Source organism: Sitodiplosis mosellana, unplaced genomic scaffold, assembly GCF_009176505.1.
Source record: "Sitodiplosis mosellana isolate CC-2019 unplaced genomic scaffold, AAFC_SMos_1.0 Smas_scaffold_5486, whole genome shotgun sequence".
Taxonomy (NCBI): Eukaryota; Metazoa; Arthropoda; class Insecta; order Diptera; family Cecidomyiidae; genus Sitodiplosis; species Sitodiplosis mosellana.
This window is the reverse complement of record NW_022600728.1, coordinates 1-13,540: the sequence shown is the minus strand read 5'-3', so window position 1 is coordinate 13,540 and position 13,540 is coordinate 1. Positions and strand designations below refer to the sequence as shown.

The 13,540-nt window shown below is 36.6% G+C and overlaps 1 protein-coding gene across 1 annotated transcript; it reads right to left on the bottom strand.

Annotated features, from left to right (window-relative positions):
- Positions 1 to 901: 901 nt before the first annotated feature.
- LOC129572769 (alpha-latrocrustotoxin-Lt1a-like) lies at positions 902 to 7,528 on the bottom strand. The gene is made up of 5 exons (XM_055452869.1): positions 6,975 to 7,528; positions 6,660 to 6,721; positions 2,663 to 2,761; positions 2,491 to 2,553; positions 902 to 1,014 (listed from the first exon to the last, which is right to left on the bottom strand). The coding sequence occupies exons 1-5, from the start codon at positions 7,526 to 7,528 to the stop codon at positions 902 to 904; spliced, it is 891 nt and encodes a 296-aa protein (XP_055308844.1).
- Between the last annotated feature and the right edge of the window lie 6,012 nt (positions 7,529 to 13,540).

Genomic DNA, 13,540 nt, shown 5'->3' with positions numbered 1-13,540 from the left:
AGGATGAGTGGATTGTGTGAGAAATAATTCCGGTAGCACGCTGAAAAATAGTGGAACCTCTCTCTTTCACTCCAATATGGTCTTATGTACGAAAAAAATGATTCCGAACGATTTTGGTGGAATGACTTAGAATTCCAGCCCTGTTCAATGGTGATAAAATGGATATCAACGTATTTGATAAATGCGTTAAATTTATTTATCAGATTTTCTTTGTACAAATCGATGCGCTCTGCTTAGTAGATGCCTACCTTCGTATCGCCATGCACCCACGTTTACATTGGTCATTCAAAGTTTCAGTTCTATTTGATACGTTATCAATTTCATTAAATGGGGTAACAGACTTATATTTTATTTTCTTCTCAATGTTCGTGATTTATTTTCGTTCTTGGATTTTGCTTACGGCATATGACTCAAACAAATCACATTCAAATTTAGCTCGGATGCACATTAGGGTCACAAAAATTTAAAAAACATTCTACTCCATACCAATACCTATACTGTAAGCAATTAAAAAGACAAATAACTTGAGCTGTTTTTTGACAGAATATTAATCGATGGTCCAACAAAGCAACAATATTGGTTGGTATGGTCATAGATGGACAAAAAAATGTTTTGAAATTAATTCTACACTACAATTGAAAAGGGGAATAGAAGGAAATCATCCGATTATTCAGCTAAATTGATTCAGCTATTCGTCACCTGAAAAATACACATCGATCAAAAATTCAATTCTCTTATTTTGTGAAGAAATATGCAACATTACCATTGTTAGTAGCCAATGAATCTATTCCAATTGCTCTTCAATATTAATTTTGTTTCCTTTACCGATAAAAAGTTTGGCGACCTCATTGTTACCTAAAAATAATACAGATCAATGGAAAAGATCAAAGCGATATCTTATTTAGTCAGCTTTACCATTGATAAGAGCTATTTGAAGGGGTACACGATTCGCATTATTTTTAACACCAGTATTGGCTCCTTTACGGATGAGAAATTCAGCGACACTCTTATGACCTGAAAAATAATTTAGATGGATGAAAAAGATCAAATCAATCTTCTATTTGGTAAAGACAAGTATCCAATTATTACCATTCCGAGCAGCTAAATGAAGAGGTGTGTCTTTCACAGTATTTTCACTATTAACATTGGCTCCTTTACGGATGAGAAGTTCAGCAACATTCTTGTAACCTGAAAAATAGCAGATCGATGAAAAAAAATAAAACTGTGTTCCAATTTAGTGAGAACAAATAATCAAGATTGTCGTGGACTTTTGCATTAGTTTTAAGTGTTTTCTTTTGTTGATTTTAATTTCATATTTGTTTCATGGATTTTCAATTTGCTCATTTAGTTTGTTCAATCAAATCGCCGAACGCTGAACGCACTCACATTTGCTCTCGTTTCAAATGCGTTCTGCGACTTGACTGACATTTCGTTGTGTGTTTGTGTGAGTAATATTCGCGCTAAGACGCTAATACAAAGGTAAGTGTACTGCGATGCGGCGACAATTCAAAGAGAGAGAAAAAATGAAATCAGTTCTTCATGAGTCTCAGCACAGGACAGTTTCTTATTGAACTAGCAGCACAAGTTGTGCACATTTTGATTAGGAAATCTCTTCGAATTGGCCAGCTGTAAAGTTTAGACGGCCAATTTAATTGTTTGTTTAAACGTGAGTTTGAATCGAAGGCACATTCAAGTTGAATTGCACTTTGAGAAGTTCTCATCGACCGATTCGATACTTGCTTTGAACGAACATTCGCATTTTTTCACCAACATTTTTATTTCATTCAACCAAATAAATCGTCACACTTCCACCACAAACACATCGAACGCACGAACATTCATAGCAGCCACAACTCGCAAACATTAGTTCAGAAATTGTGATCGACCGTTCAAATAAAATTCCACAAAAGAAATTCAAATATTTTCTTTTTCATATTAAATTCAATCGGTTGCAAAAAGGTAACGTTATTTCATCACAAACATTACCATCCAAAGCAGCCAAATGAAGGGGTGTATTATTCCAATGATTTTCCATTTCATAATTAGCTCCTTTACTGAGTAGAAGTTCAGCGACATTCTTATGACCTGAAAAATAACTTTGACCGATAAATAAGATCAAATCAATCTTTCATTTAGTGAAAACAACTCATAAAATCTCGTAGACAGCGTTTTCAAGGTGTAGAAACGTATATGGACACTATTCCGGAGCACAGCAATCTGTAATGTGTAAGCTATGTGCACACGACTTATGGTGTGGCTGAAAAACCCGATATGCAATTGAATCACACCATATCGTGTGAACGCTTACCGTACTTCTGAATACTGAGTGTAGGTGTGAGTACAGCCAGCACTCACACGATAAGGTGTGATTCAATTGCACATCGGTTTTTTTCGGCCTACCATAAATCATGTATACATAGCTTACACATTACACGATTGCTGTGCTCAGAAATAATGTCACGAGATTTTATGAGAAGTATTCAAAATTACCATTGCGAGCAGCCAAATGAAGAGGTGTCGCTTGGAGATTATCCTCACTATCAACAATGGCTCCTTTACGGATGAGAAGTTCAGCAACATTCTTGTGACCTGAGAAAGAACACAGATCGATGAAAAAAGAGATCAAATCAATCGTTTATTCAATGAAAATATTTATTATTACCATTGTAAGCGGCGTAATGAAGAGGTGTTTCCTTCAAATTATTTTCAATATTAACTTCGGCTCCTTGATCGATGAGTTTTTGAGCTTCCTTCACATTTCCTGAAAAATAATGCAGACCAATGAAGTAGATTGAACAAAACATTTTTTTAAAGCATAAATACTCAAAATTACCAGTCTGAGCAGCTCTATGCAGAGCTGCCTCTCCATTTATGTTTCTTTGGTTTACTAAAAGGTGAAAAAAATTGTGGATCAGTGAAGTGAATCGAAAGCAAATGTTGCTGTGTGTGAAACTTGATAAAGAAATGGAGCTCCAACTCTTACCGTTTCTCCCAGATGGTGCTCCATTCACATCCACGATCAGGAACTGTGGAAATGACACAAAGTGATTAAATTGGAATGGAACAATGGATGAGATTGTAATGGTTTTCAGCTGTTTTTCATTCGAGTAAAAGTTTCCGATGGACATTATTTTTGTAGTGGAAGATTTTTTTCAATTGAAAAACTTTAAAATGGACATTTGCTCATTAATGAAATGAGTTTCGAAAAAATTATCACAAATTGTCCACAAAAAGATTGAAATTTAAAAGATTCGATCCAAAATTTACAAGTGAAAAAAATTCCGAACAACATTAAAATTACAAATTTCAGACTAAAATTGTCGTCTCACCTCCGATACCACCAAGCCAACGAGCAGCAGTGTGAAAGATCTTTGATTCAGCATTTTGCCAGCTTCGAACTATCAAAAGTGTACTGTAAACGTGTCAATTGAAGAAAATTGACAAACTGTTTGATTGACAAACGAATCGAGCGCATCTGCTTATATACTTTTCAAGTATGGTCACATCAGCATACATTAATGATATAATTCAATCCACATACAAAGACAATTCTAATTAGAGCTCACAGAATATTATCGCACACATTTTTCAAGAAAACAATGTCAAACAATTGATGGATTTACAATTCCACCTGTGCACGTTTCGATAAATTCCACCTGTGCACGTGTGCAGAATTTGGCGTTCCTTATCAAATGGATCGCATCGAAAATACGTTGTTCACGTTCATTCCTTCATCATCTTCACTATGGTTCGAAAAACAACGTAATTCGATCGCAATGAATTGAAAATTTAAGCAAATATTTTTCACTCTTGAAATGTTGAGTGGTGTTTATTCGATGTAGCTATTTGAATATGAAAATTGTCACATCTTTGCGGCATGCTCAAAACGCGTTCCGTTTCAAAGTCGTTTCAAAGCGAAAAAAATTTACAACAGATGGATCGTCGCTTACTGTAAGCGGCTTACATGATGTAAATTTGAAAGCGTTTGATCAAACAATATGACTCATACCATTGTGTTACATTCAGGCTCTCATACCATCGTTGCGTTGAACAAACATCCAATAGTTACAATATTAGCTCATACAAGGATATATGGAATCAAATTAACTTTACATCACTCAAAAAGGTGAATCCAAACGAAACCATTGCCTTAATTTTAATTATAATAAGCAACAGTGGAATGCTTCGTATACTGATACATGTATTTGGTTGGAACTCGGTTGACCGAAGCGTCATCTAAAGAACCGATGGCGAATTCGTGATGTCTGTATGTTATACTTCAGTATGACGTTTGACAGAACGGAGAGTTTACTTGATTGTATTGTCATTAGCCTTAGATTATCTAGATGGTGTATGCTAGGGGAATTTCTCACGTAAAAACTGTGAAGATGTTCGAAGATGTTTGAAACTGTGAAGATGTGGAAGTTATCGAAACTATGTGGATTTGTAAAGATTTTAAAATTTTTTTGAGTTTTCAAGATGGCGGATTTTGTGAAATCCAAGATGGCGTCGGGTGATCTCGCCTGAACTGTCTTGTTTTCAACACTAAATATGCATGGATTTTCTAAATTTGGGCAAAACTACGTAGATTTCAGAAACTGTGGAAGATTTTGAAAGATTTCAAAACTATTTTCGATGAGAAATTCCCCTAGGGTGTATGCGCTCCAGCGCCGTAGCCAGGCCGGCGCAATGGGTGCATTGCACCTCCCAAAAATTTCACCGGTGCAAAATTTTTTTTGTTGAATGACCAAAAAAATCTAAAATTACAAATCTTTGAAGCAATAGTCAAGCAAAACATGTTCATTAAGTAAAAAAGAAAACAATAAATAAGTATATAGCAACAAAAAAAAAAATTTCGATTTTGCACCCTCCAATTTTTTTTTCTGGCTACGGCGCTGATTGCGCTCAATATCAGTTGTCAAATTCAAAGTGAATAGGAGAGTTGATTATAAGTAACACTTTCTATAGAGATATGGACAGCTTTTCAACTATTCTGAGATTCCAATGAATGTACCTACAGTGTACTGTACACATCAGCAATACATTAATGATATTATTTAGTCCACATACAAAGACAACTCCAATTAGAGCTCACAAAATATAATCGCACACATTTTTCAAGAAAACAATGTCAAACAATTGATGGAATTACAATCCCACCTGTGCACGTGTGCAGAATTCGGCGTTCCTTATCAAATGGATCGCATCGAAAATACGTTGTTCACGTTCATTCCTTCATCATCTTCACTATGGTTCGAAAAACAACGTAATTCGATCGCAATGAATTAAAAATTTAAGCAAATATTTTTCACTCTTGAAATATTGAGTGGTGTTTATTCGATGTAGCTATTTGAATATGAAAATGTTCACATCTTTGCGGCATGCTCAAAACGCGTTCCGTTTCAAAGTCGTTTCAAAGCAAAAAAATTAACAACAGATGGATCGTCGCTTACATGATGTAAATTTGAAAGCGTTTGATCAAACAATATGACTCATACCATTGTGTTACATTCAGGCTCACGTACCATCGTTGCGTAGAAAAAACATCTAATAGTTACAATATTAGCTCATACAAGGATATATGGAATCATATCACAGCCGGCGACAGCAGGCGCGAGTGACGAAAGCACCTCTGTGCTGAAAGTCGAACTCGCTATATAATACACGCAATTTCGAACTTTTTTCCTACGCGGGAATTTGGTATGAATGGATTATCGCTAGAAAGGCACTGACTCATAGGCCCAGAAAATGCATTCAAACTTGGAAATCGATCAACCGTCTCCATAGATATGACCTCTTGAAAATTTGGAGTAATTCTCAGTTTTTCCTATTTGCCGGTGTTCGGACGGGGCCCGTTCATCTTAAAACATATTTTTTCTAAAACTACTCGTCGAGACCTTTCCAACAAGCCCAAGAACGTTGAAATCGGACCATACATTCATGAGATATGGTCATTTGAAAATTTTCTTTGCCGCCTCCACCATTATTCTGAGATAATGATTTTGTAGGTACATGTCATCAGCACCGCCCGGAAATAGTGTTGGTAAACCAGAACATGTAAAAAATAGTGCTCGAATAGTGCTGGCGAATGGCGTTTTCAGATTGCAAAAATTTTGACTGGAGGCCGAGCACTATTCGTCGACAATTTTTCCGAAAATGTCTACAATTATTGAAATTCAATTTTATTGAATGAATCTTGGAAATGAAATGCAAAAATTTACGAAAAAAAATATTTGCGAACAAAAAGAATAAAATTCATTTCGTTTTGACAGTGAATTGAAAGTTTATTGCATTAAAAATGAAAAAAAATGTTGCTCCGCGTGCGAATAGAACCCGAGACCATGCGAGTCACCGTCTGCAGTGCTATTCACGTGTTGTTTTTAGTTTTTTCAATAAGGCGACAATAGTATGTTTTAACATAACGCGTGCGGCAAATTTTGATACGCGTTCGTTTTGTTTGTCAGCGTATTGATTTTGTTGAAAAAAAATTTTGGTACAAAACAGCTGATATCAAATAAAAACACTTCTTTCGAAGTCATTCCTCGTGACGAAAGCGAACACAAAACAACATTTCGGAGCGATTTGGATTGCTATTTTGCACTATTCCAACTAATTTCTAAATCGCTCCGTAATGATTTTCGAAAATTGATATCACGTACCATCAGAGCCATTTCTAGCTTCGCTGGCGCCCTGGTTCAAAATCCGTTGGCGCCCTTTCAAACTGGAATTTTTAAAAGTGTGTGAAAAAATCTCAAAAATGATACATTTGATCCAAGTTTATTTGAAAAGCAACAAAAAAATGATACATTAAAATGACTTAAAGAAATGTCTTTTTTCTCGCTTTTGAAGTGGCAAATTCTTCAATCACGTCGTCATATTGAATCGAATTTGCTACATCGCTTTCTATCGATATGATTGCCAGATGATTGAGCCTGTCTTGACCTATTGCATTTCTGAGATAAGTTTTAGTTAACTTTAGCTTTGAAAACGATCGCTCTCCCGTTGAAACAGAAACTGGGATCGTCAGCAGAATGCGAAGCGCAATAACAGCATTTGGAACTAAGTTTTCCATTTTTCGCTTCTGAATTGAATTCAGTATATCGATTGCGTGAATAATATTATCCTGATTAACCAAACTTGAAACCAATGAAAGTTCTACAAATAAATCGTCACCATCGATATCGGATTTTCCATCATGAGTTAAAGCAATTTCTAGTTTCTTGCATGATTTCTGCAAACTACCGTTGTTTCGGTTTGCTTCATAGTTTTCAAAATCATAAAGAAACGAGAATAATTCGCTGTGTTGCTTTAGTGCTTTGAAACGATCAGTGACTGAATCAGTTGCGGATTCAATGATTGGTAAGAAAACTTTTGTTTCAAATTCCTCTGCATTTGTAACAGTTGTTCTACCCGCTCGACGTTTTTGATGATCAAATTCAACTTCAATCGAAATGCGTTCGCAAATTTCCGTTGCTTCATTGAGAACCTTTTCGCAGCCATTTTCTTTATAACTTTCAAGAAAACTCATCACACTTTCAAGAGATGTCAGAGCCGTTTGAACATTTGACTGAATTGTTTGTAATGCTTTGGACGCTATGTTTGTGTGGCTCAAAATGTCATACCAAAAGCAAGTACAGCAAATGAAAATAAAATCAATTTTGTCGGCGAGTGTTCCCGCTTCAAATCGGACATCTTTGTTGAAGCTCTCAGTATCTTCGATTTCCCTCAGTGCAGCAATAATTTCACCAGAGTTTTTACACAGCGGTTTGATTGCGTTGATTGCGTTGACCCTAACGCCTCTAATTCAGTGGTAGCTGCGCCAGTAATCAACAGACCAGTCTTAGCTGATGAGATGTCGGTAAATTTCACAAAGCTCTCTTTTATTTCCCATCTTTGATTTGCTTTATCCAAGTGAACGTAGCGCAAAATCATACACATTTGTTAATGCATAGAGTCAGAAAAACAATGTGACATGTGATACATTTGAGAGAGTTGACAGCGCGACAATAGCGCGGCGATTCGTCATAATTCAATTTTATGCAAACACTTACCCAATTTTTTTTTTACATTTTCGCTGTGCGGCTGATGTTTTCATATGCTAGTGTGCTTAAATAGCAGTAATAGCATTACGACCGCTGGTCGATGAGCGACACATTCAATAACAATATTTTTACTTACGTATGCACAAATGATTCGCCGAGAATAAAAACATCGTACTGAATTGGTCGCTGTATTGAATGCAACACATAGTTTTTTCTACATAGAGTTCAATAGCTCCGTATGAAAAAAAAACTGGGTTTCGTTTTGTTTAGCATTTTTTTTTCGGACGCTGTTTTAATTGCCACTTGTTCGAATCAAAACTCATACCATTAAACTTTATCGAGCGCTCTTTTAAATGCATTCGTCTTCTCAGTTTGAAACTCAACGGCACCGAAAAAGGCAGGGGCGACGAAAACAATCAATAAAGCGATTCTTTATTTTAAAATAATATATTCTCTATTTTAAAATAAATAATTGCTTCCCATTGTCGCCCTTGAATATTTTTCGGCGCCCTTGTGTTCCAAATTTGAATGAAAAACGGCGCTCGAGCGCCTTCGGCGCTCTCACGCTTCATTCAAGAACATTGAAAATTTTTAATTTATAAAAAAAGCGCTCGAGCGCCTTCGGCGCCCACCGACAATTCGGAGCGCCCACGAGCGCCTTCGGCGCTCGTGCGCCCTGGTTCTTTGAACCACTTGAACCCCCGCTAGAAATGGCTCTGCGTACCATCGTTGAACAAACATCCAATACACTGTAAGTTTTCGGAGGGGAATGACTAATCTAGATACAGTGCAAAATAGCGGTTTCAACTATTTTTGGATGAATTTACACTAATTTTAGGGAAATATGTGTTATTGCTTATGCGAACGCTCAAGTGGCTACTATTCATATACGTGTCAATACATAGACACGCACTGGTCACCAAGCCTGTGCAGTTGTATGTATTGTAAATTTTGCACACAGCAACTCGTTCAATACATAAAACTGCACAGAATTGGTGACCAGTGCGTGTCTATGTATTGACACGTATATGAATAGTAGCCACTTGAGCATTCGCATAAGCAATAACACATTTTCCCCTAAAATTAGTGTAAATTCATCCAAAAACAGTTGAAACCGCTATTTCGCACTGTTTCTAGATTACTCATTCCCCTCCGAAATTTTGGTGTGTAGTTACAATATTAGCTCATACAAGGATATATGGAATCATATTAACTTTACATCACTCAAAAAGGTGAAACTCATAGGAGATGAGTGGGAACTGTCTGAAGCAAAGTTGCGCAAGGCCTCGAGCACTATTAATTTGCTGAAGACGCCGAGTCATTATATCTTATCAGTTCAGCGAAAAACGCAAAAAATCGCAAATGTACAACAAAATTCATGTTGAAATTCAGATTATTTTTTATCATTTATTCTGTATAATTTATTTTCGTTCTTGCATTTTGCCTACGGCATATGACTCGAACAAATCGCGTTCAAATTTAGCTCGGATGCACGTTAAGGTCACAAAAATTAAAAAAAAAATCCACTCCATACCAATACCTATACCGTAAGCAATTAAAAAGAAAAATAACTTGAGCTGTTTTTTGACAGAATATTAATCGATGGTCCAACAAAGCAACAATATTGGTTGGTGTGGTCATAGATTGACAAAAAAATGTTTTGAAATTAATTCTACACTACAATCGAAAAGGAGAATCGAAGGGAATCATCCGATTATTCAGCTGAATTGGTTCAGCTATTCGTCACCTGAAAAATACACATCGATCAAAAATATCAAACCAATTTCTTATTTTGTGAAGAAAAAATATGCAACATTACCATAGTTAGTAGCCAATGAATCTATTCCAATTGCTCTGCAATATTAATTTTGTTTCCTTTACCGATAAAAAGTTTGGCGACCTCATTGTTAGCTAAAAATAATACAGATCAATGAAAAAGATCAAAGCGATATCTTATTTAGTCAGCTTTACCATTGTTAAGAGCTACTTGAAGAGGTGTAAGATTCTCATTATTTTTAATACCAGTATTGGCTCCTTTACGGATGAGAAGGTCAGCGATACTCCTATGATCTGAAAAATAATTTAGATGGATGAAAAAGATCAAATCAATCTTCTATTTGGTAAAGACAAGTATCCAATTATTACCATTCCGAGCAGCTGAATGAAGAGGTGTGTCTTTCGCAATATTTTCACTATTAACATTGGCTCCTTTGTTAATGAGAAGTTCAGCAACATTCTTGTGACCTGAAAAGTAATTTGGATGGATGAAAAAAATCAAATCAATCTTCTATTTGGTAAAGACAAGTATCCAATTATTACCATTCCGAGCAGCTAAATGAAGAGGTGTAAAATTCGCATTATTTTCAATACCAGTATTGGCTCCTTTATGGATGAGAAATTTAGCGACACTCCTATGACCTAAAGAATAATTTAGATGGATGAAAAAGATCAAATCAATCTTCTATTTGGTAAAGACAAGTATCCAATTATTACCCTTCTGAGCAGCTAAATGAAGAGGTGTGTCTTTCGCAATATTTTCACTATTAACATTGGCACCTTTACGGATGAAAAGTTCAGCAACATTCTTGTAACCTGAAAAATAACACAGATCGATGAAAAAAAAATAAAACTGTTTTCCTATTTAGTGAGAACAAATAATAAACATTACCATTCTGAGCAGCTAAATGGAGGGGTGTATTAGTAAAATAATTTTCCATTTCATAATTAGCTCCTTCACTGAGTAGAAGTTCAGCGACATTCTTATGACCTGAAAAATAACACAGATCGATAAATAATATGAAATCAATCTTCTATTTGGTAAAGGCAAGTATCCAATTATTACCATTCTGAGTAGCTAAATGAAGAGGTGTGTCTTTCACATAATTTTCACTATTAACATTGGCTTCTTTACTTATAAGAAATTCAGCAACATTCTTGTGACCTGAAAAATAACACAGATCGATGAAAAATAAAATAAAACTGTGTTCTTATTTAGTAAGATCAAATAATCAACATTACCCTTCTTAGCAGCTAAATGAAGGGCTGTATTATTCCGATGATTTTTCAATTCATAATTAGCTCCTTTACTGAGTAGAAGTTCAGCGACATTCTTATGACCTGAAAAATAATTTTGATCGATGAATAAGATCAAATCAATATTTTATTTAGTGAAAACAACTTATAAAATCTCGTAGACAGCATTTTTAAGGTGTGGAAACGTATATGGACACCATTCCGGAGTATAGCAATCGTGTAATCGACGATTCCACACCAAGTGTAACAAAAAATGGATTTGACCTCTCCGATTTTGCTCAAACTTGGTGTATAAACTTGCTATGGCCAAAAACTCGCAAAGCCAAAAAATTAGATAATGGATGGAGCAACAAAAAATTCTTCGACGACCACCCCATCCGGGCCCATTCAGGCTCAGAAAAGTGGGTTCAAAGTATAAAAAGTGAAAAAAGTCAGATAGACGTAGAAATTTTTTTTCGTTTTTTTGCTTAAAAGTCGGCCCACCTCGAGTTCTTCAATTAATCGAAGAGAAATTACTACTTCCACCCTGTACTTTTTTCAGAATAAAGCGACCTGGGCGGTCAAAATTTGCCATTTTTCATGGTTTTTCGACTATATATTGGGTGTATAACTTTGCTTCCGCCGTTTTTTTTCAATTTTTGAGGCTTTATTGTGAAAAATTTGTACAATATAATTTATTCAAAGTACTGTCCATCAGAAGCTATGACTTTTCCCCACAATTCAGGCAATTTATGGATTCCGTCCCAAAAAAATTTCTCGTCTTTTGAGGCCAGGAATGAATCAAGCCAATTTTTGATTCCTTCGACTGAAGTGAAGCGTATTCCGGTAAGGGCGTTCTGCATCGATCGAAATAAGTGGTAGTCGGAAGGAGCAAGGTCTGGGCTATAAGGCGGGTGAGGCAAAATTTCCCATCCGCTATTTTCCAAGTAGGTTTTGACCGATGCTTCAATATGTGGCCGAGCATTGTCATGGTGGAAAATCAATGACTCGTGTCTGGTCTCCCATTCTGGCCGTTTTTCCTTCAACGCTCGCTTCAAACGTATCAATTGTGTTCGGTAGAGAGGTCCTTTGATTGTTTGACCACTTGGAAGCAACTCTCAGTACACCACTCCCTTCTGGTCCCACCAAATAGAGAGCATTACCTTCGAAACGTGAATATACCGCTTTGGCGTCGATTTGGCTGGTTGGCCGCGCTTTACATACGATTTTTGCGCTTTGGATTATCGTAGTAGATCCACTTTTCATCGCCAGTCACAATAAGATGCAAAAACGACTTTTTTTGTGCCGTTCCAGCAACATTTCAGACATGCAAAATCGTCTTTCGACGTGTTTTAGCTCCAATTCGTGTGGCACCCAATTTCCTTGCTTTTGGATGAATCCCAATGCTTTTAATCGTTTCGAAATGGCTGGTTGCGTGACTCCCAATGATTCCGCAAGCTCTTCTTGCGTTTGACATGGATCTTCATCCAGCGATGCCTCCAAATCGGCGTCCTCGAAAATTTTCTCTCTTCCACCACCATGCCGGTCTTCGACGTCAAAATCGCCACTTTTGAAGCGGTGAAACCACTCACGACACGTTCTTTCACCAAAAGAGGCTTCACCATAAATATCCGACAGCAATCGATGGGCCTCAGCTGCAGATTTCTTCGAATTAAAGAAGAAAAGCAAAACTTCCCGCGAATGACGCGAATTTGGCTCAAAAGCTGACATTTTCAATTGAAAAAAAAAAAATATGATGTCGATAAAAATTTACAAATCTAACGATGCAGTGTTGTTGAAAGATGCACAAGCTTACCGTATGACGTTTTAGAGCTGATATTTTTCACCAGCACTTACCGCTGGAGCCATCTGTTGGAAAACGGCGGAAGCAAAGTTATACACCCAATAATTTTTTTTCACACCGAATAGGTGGTCTGACGCTGGTAATGTGTTCTGATGGAATGCTGAGCAGACTTTGGAGAATCAAAAATTACTAATTGTTGGGGCTTCCTTTCCCGTTGGAAGGGCAGGGTAGACTCAAAAAGTCGAAAAATTTCCAAAAATCACTATTTTACAGCAATAACAGGGATAATATCCGGAAAGCTCGCAAAAATCCTAGTTACGCGTAAAACATTCCAACTACATAAAACCGAGGTCGATAGTTCAAAAAATCGTGCTCCAGTATTCAATAATTTTTAACTGCTTCTAAGGCACCAGCGCAGGTGCGGTGTGTTTCTATAATGTAGCACCTGGTCTCTAGTTTTATTTGGCACTAGCTTCCTCGCCTCGCTTCGCTCGGCTTGGGCGCTAGTTCTGTTTCTCTTCCGTTATAGTGATGGAAGGAGCATGATGTATTGATGTAATAAACACAGTTGTTTGATGTGTTTGGATATATACTCTTTATTCATTGTTCTTTGGTTGAAGGTTGTGTTGTGACTGAGTGGATGCGCATGACGTCGCGACTAATTCGGCTAATGCCGTAATTA

Coding starts and splice junctions, on each gene's coding strand:
- LOC129572769 (XM_055452869.1), bottom strand. CDS start 7,528: ATGAGTTTTCTTGAAAGTTATAAAGAAAATGGCTGCGAAAAGGTTCTC. Junction 6,722..6,974: donor CGATCGTTTTCAAAGCTAAA/GTTAACTAAAAC, acceptor TAAAAATTCCAG/TTTGAAAGGGCGCCAACGGA. Junction 2,762..6,659: donor AGCTAGAAATGGCTCTGATG/GTACGTGATATC, acceptor ATTATTTTTCAG/GAAATGTGAAGGAAGCTCAA.